The following is a 3916-nucleotide window of genomic DNA, read 5'->3' on the forward strand; positions in this document are numbered from 1 at the left end:
CCCGGGAAGACACCACGCCAAAAGTAGAACGATCGTTAAAAGTGTAAACGAAGCAATGCCAAATATTTCAATTGTTCATCGGCCGGCTTTTATTTTATTTTATTTAAGAGGCTCCAGAGGAATAAAGATTTTACTAAATTTCTGTGATTACATAATAATTTAGCAAATGTTCGTTATTTGCAACACGGCCAAATCGTTATTCAGCTGGACCAATCTTTGTATCACCAAATATTGTCATTTACAATATGGACTTTGTTTATTTGATATGTTCGAAATATATTATGGATATTACATTATCAAAACGTGAGACTTACATAACTACCTGAAAATTTCACGTGACCTTCACAGCTATAAATATGGCGAAAAAATCTGTTAAAATCATTCAGCAACAAGCTAAGGTAACAAGACAACACAAAAAAAAACAAGATATTCTTAGGAAAACTCACCAACAGGAAATATGAAGGTTTTACTCGGACTTTTATTATGTGCAGTGGCATCGCAAGCATTCTTATTCAAGAAGATCAAAACTGTGTCCGAATTGGATGTAAACAAATATTCTGGTCGTTGGTATGAGGTAAGGATGAAATTTCAAGCTATTTTCTACCACACAATATGTCATTACCGAAATAATCTGAAATCAACCTTGACCCCTGTGTATAATTGGCTATTTGATAATTATTGATACAATCATGGACAAAATGTTTTAGATAGAGGGGATTTCCATGCGAAATTTTAAACACCACAAATGATTTTTATGCCCCTTAAACTACAGTTTTGTCGCTGAGTTTTAACATAAAACTTAAGACTCAAGACCCTCCAAAATCGAAATATTCAATGGAAGAAAGTGGAAGTGCTAAAATAGCAATTCTCGCCCGAACTTTAAATTCTGAAAAACGTTACAATTCACTAAAATCTCACATATATTTCGACCATGATTGTAGCGCCAGATAATATTCCCTGGCGTCTAGCAGTAACACAAATAAAGCCTGGGATACATGGGGACGAGTTTGATTTTCTATAATGTGACTTTGACAGTTCTTTACAAACGCGTACATACTCAATCGACCAAACTCTTCAATTTAATTTTTTTAGATGTACAACTCATTGATCCAAAGACAAACATTCGAAAAAAATTCTTACTGCACCACTGCTACTTGTAAGTTTATTCGTTCAAATTTTTATTCCTTTGAATTTTTATTCGTTCAAATTTTTATTACAAAGATATTTATTTAAATTAGTTATTTATTTAAATTTTCCAAAGAAGAGCAATTTAAGGGTCAAAATAGTAAAATTTGGTTAAAACGCCCAAAATGCCTAATTTCTATCAATGAATAAGAGCAGGAAAAGAAATAGGCTTCTGCTCATCCTCTAGCGAAGAGAGTTTCTTATATAGGAAGTATATATCTATAGAGGTCTGCGATTCAGAATAGAAAAGAAAAAATTGAGGCTTTAAGTGCCAAAAAAAAAAATCAACCGACCCTCAACAAAATTTTACTGGTTCTTATCTAGAAAAATATACCTCTTTAGACGGATGACAGATAAACTTCCGGTACCGAGGCATTATATAAGCTGTTTTGTTTAACCAAACTCACCAAAAGCCATCGATGCCACAACAAAATATCTGCAAAACTTAATACTTCCCTGCTTATGTTTATTTTTTCATTTTAGACCGACTTGCTGCCGACGGTAAAACCATCCTTGTCCATAACTCTGGTCGTATCAGTGCACCAAAAGGACGATTGAACGCCATCAATGGAACAGCGTACCAAACCGATGCTGCCAACTTCCCAGGGGAATTAATCGTCAGCTTCCCAGGAACTCCACAATCCAAGAAAGCTAACTGTGAGTTGTGATTTTAACGAATCATTCGACATGACTTTCGTTGAAATGTCACCACAACACAATACTTAAACAGACCCCTTCTCACAGAACCACTAGCACTCCTTCCCACTTGAAGAATTGACCAAAAAATCGTCCCTAGCGGAAAATTATCCGGCAATTCCAACTGAAAATAATCAAATTAACCAATCTTCGCTGCAAAATATCATGCTATCCCCCCCTTTCCCACTGGAATTTTATGACTTAGAACAATGGAATTTAAATCCCCAGCCACAAAAAAATCGAGTTTCAGTTCGTTATTATTAACCTCACTGGATATATAAATCCTACCCGGTCTCTGAGAAAACCTTAAAATGTTCTTAGCTTGTTCTTAACATTTCAGCCATCGAAGCCTCGTGTTCTTATATAGTTTTTTCTTATAAAAAAACAAACGGTTGCAACCTTTGTATCTAAACTAGAATTTTATTTTTGACTTTATATAGATTTAGTCGTTAAATTGGGACCTGAAGTTAATGGTGAATACGCCTACACCATTATTACCTCCAACTACAAAGCTTTCACATGGATCTTAGCCCGTGATGTCAAATCATTCAGAGCTAACTACGAACAAGAAGCTCTAGAATACTTAAAGAATAATGGATACAATTGGTTCTGGAATCGACCACGAAAAGTTTTCCAAGGTGAAGAATGTATTTATCCACCAATGTAAATTTTTCTGACATGTAATTTTATATTATGCTTTTTAAATGTTAATTGTCTTGTTGAAATATATTGTCGCTGAACATCATTTAAAAGAGTGCTATATAACTGTGTAGAGCAAATTCACATATATTTATGAGCCCCCCCCCCCCAGTGGACCTTCAATTCACGCAATCTCGCAAAGCTTTACAATTCACGCATTCAAGCAATGTTTTTACGCAATTCACGTAGTCTTTGTACACGCAAAGCTTTCCAATTCACGCATTCACGCAACTTTTTTTTAATTTTCACACTTTGAAACAAGTGAAAAAACCCATTCACGCATTCACGCAAGCCGCTGGGGGCCCCATTTATTAAAAAAATTTTAACAATTTAAATTAATTTAAAGTTTAACAAAGTACTAAAGTCTATTCACGATAAGTGTGCACTCTTTTTTCTTTTACCTATAACTTTTGAAGGAATTCTTCAATCTTTATAAATTTGGTATCATTGGAAAGATATTAGTGAGTGGAGCAATTTGAAATAAAAAAATCTTTAAAAAAATTCTAAAAATGAAGATGAAAATGAAGAAGAAAAAAATGAAGATCTTGTAGAAAAGTGCTATAACTTTCATTTTCACTGGAGAGACTTCTCTTTTAAAACTTTCTTGATTACACGAACATTACTAGGCAAGTGTTCAACGACCTTGAAATTTGCATGATCTGGAATTAACACGAATTTTTCTGATTTTTCAAGGAAACAATGGCTGGTTTGAATTCAGGTGGTTTTTAGTAAAACGAAATTGTTCAATTCGTGTTGATAAAATGACTAGTAATATTCGTGTAATTAGGTATTCTTTATCATCACAGATTCGTATTTATGCAACTTTTGTAGGTATTAACAAGCTCATCAAAAGGTTCTAAAGTTGCATCAATATTATTAAGAAGAACCAGGATGTTACGAAATTGAGGGAAGGATACTGTATCTCTAAAGAAATTAGATGTCATTAAGATACTATTAGAATGTCGTCAATGGAGTTATGACTCGACCTTTAATTAAGGAGTCTATAACTGAAGTAGGGTTGGTTATATTAGGTAATTAAACCCAAAATTTTGTCTGTTTAGAAGAAGGACGCTTTATGGCATCTTTAAATTAAATGATAAGACTTGATAGTGGCTGGGAGTACATCGACTCAATGCTGAGAGAGAACTATTTTTTTTCCAATGACATAATATGAGAATTAAAGTTGGGTTGGAAATACCATAAGATTGGTTCGAAATTATTATTATTATGTTGCATCACAAGAAAGATCGTCATTACATAACAAGGAACACGTGACCTATACAGTATAAATAAAAGAAGGTGGCAGCTGGAAATATTATCAAGAAAGAAGAAGACA

General features: G+C 33.7%; 1 protein-coding gene across 1 annotated transcript; it reads left to right on the forward strand.

Annotated features, from left to right (window-relative positions):
* The first annotated feature begins 389 nt into the window (after nucleotides 1–389).
* LOC136815312 (outer membrane lipoprotein Blc-like) lies at nucleotides 390–2626 on the forward strand. The gene is made up of 4 exons (XM_067071752.1): nucleotides 390–574; nucleotides 1093–1156; nucleotides 1669–1842; nucleotides 2322–2626. The coding sequence occupies exons 1-4, from the start codon at nucleotides 458–460 to the stop codon at nucleotides 2546–2548; spliced, it is 582 nt and encodes a 193-aa protein (XP_066927853.1). The 5' UTR covers nucleotides 390–457; the 3' UTR covers nucleotides 2549–2626.
* Nucleotides 2627–3916: the final 1290 nt, after the last annotated feature.

The sequence above is a fragment of the Clytia hemisphaerica genome, unplaced genomic scaffold (genome assembly GCF_902728285.1).
Source record: "Clytia hemisphaerica strain Z4C2 unplaced genomic scaffold, Clytia hemisphaerica genome assembly, whole genome shotgun sequence".
NCBI lineage: Eukaryota > Metazoa > Cnidaria > Hydrozoa > Leptothecata > Clytiidae > Clytia > Clytia hemisphaerica.

Bases quoted from the DNA above. Each gene is read 5' to 3' on its own strand.
- LOC136815312 (XM_067071752.1), top strand. From the start codon at position 458: ATGAAGGTTTTACTCGGACTTTTATTATGTGCAGTGGCATCGCAAGCA. The intron at 575-1,092 runs GTAAGGATGAAA...TAATTTTTTTAG, and splicing joins ATTCTGGTCGTTGGTATGAG to ATGTACAACTCATTGATCCA. The intron at 1,843-2,321 runs GTGAGTTGTGAT...GACTTTATATAG, and splicing joins ACAATCCAAGAAAGCTAACT to ATTTAGTCGTTAAATTGGGA.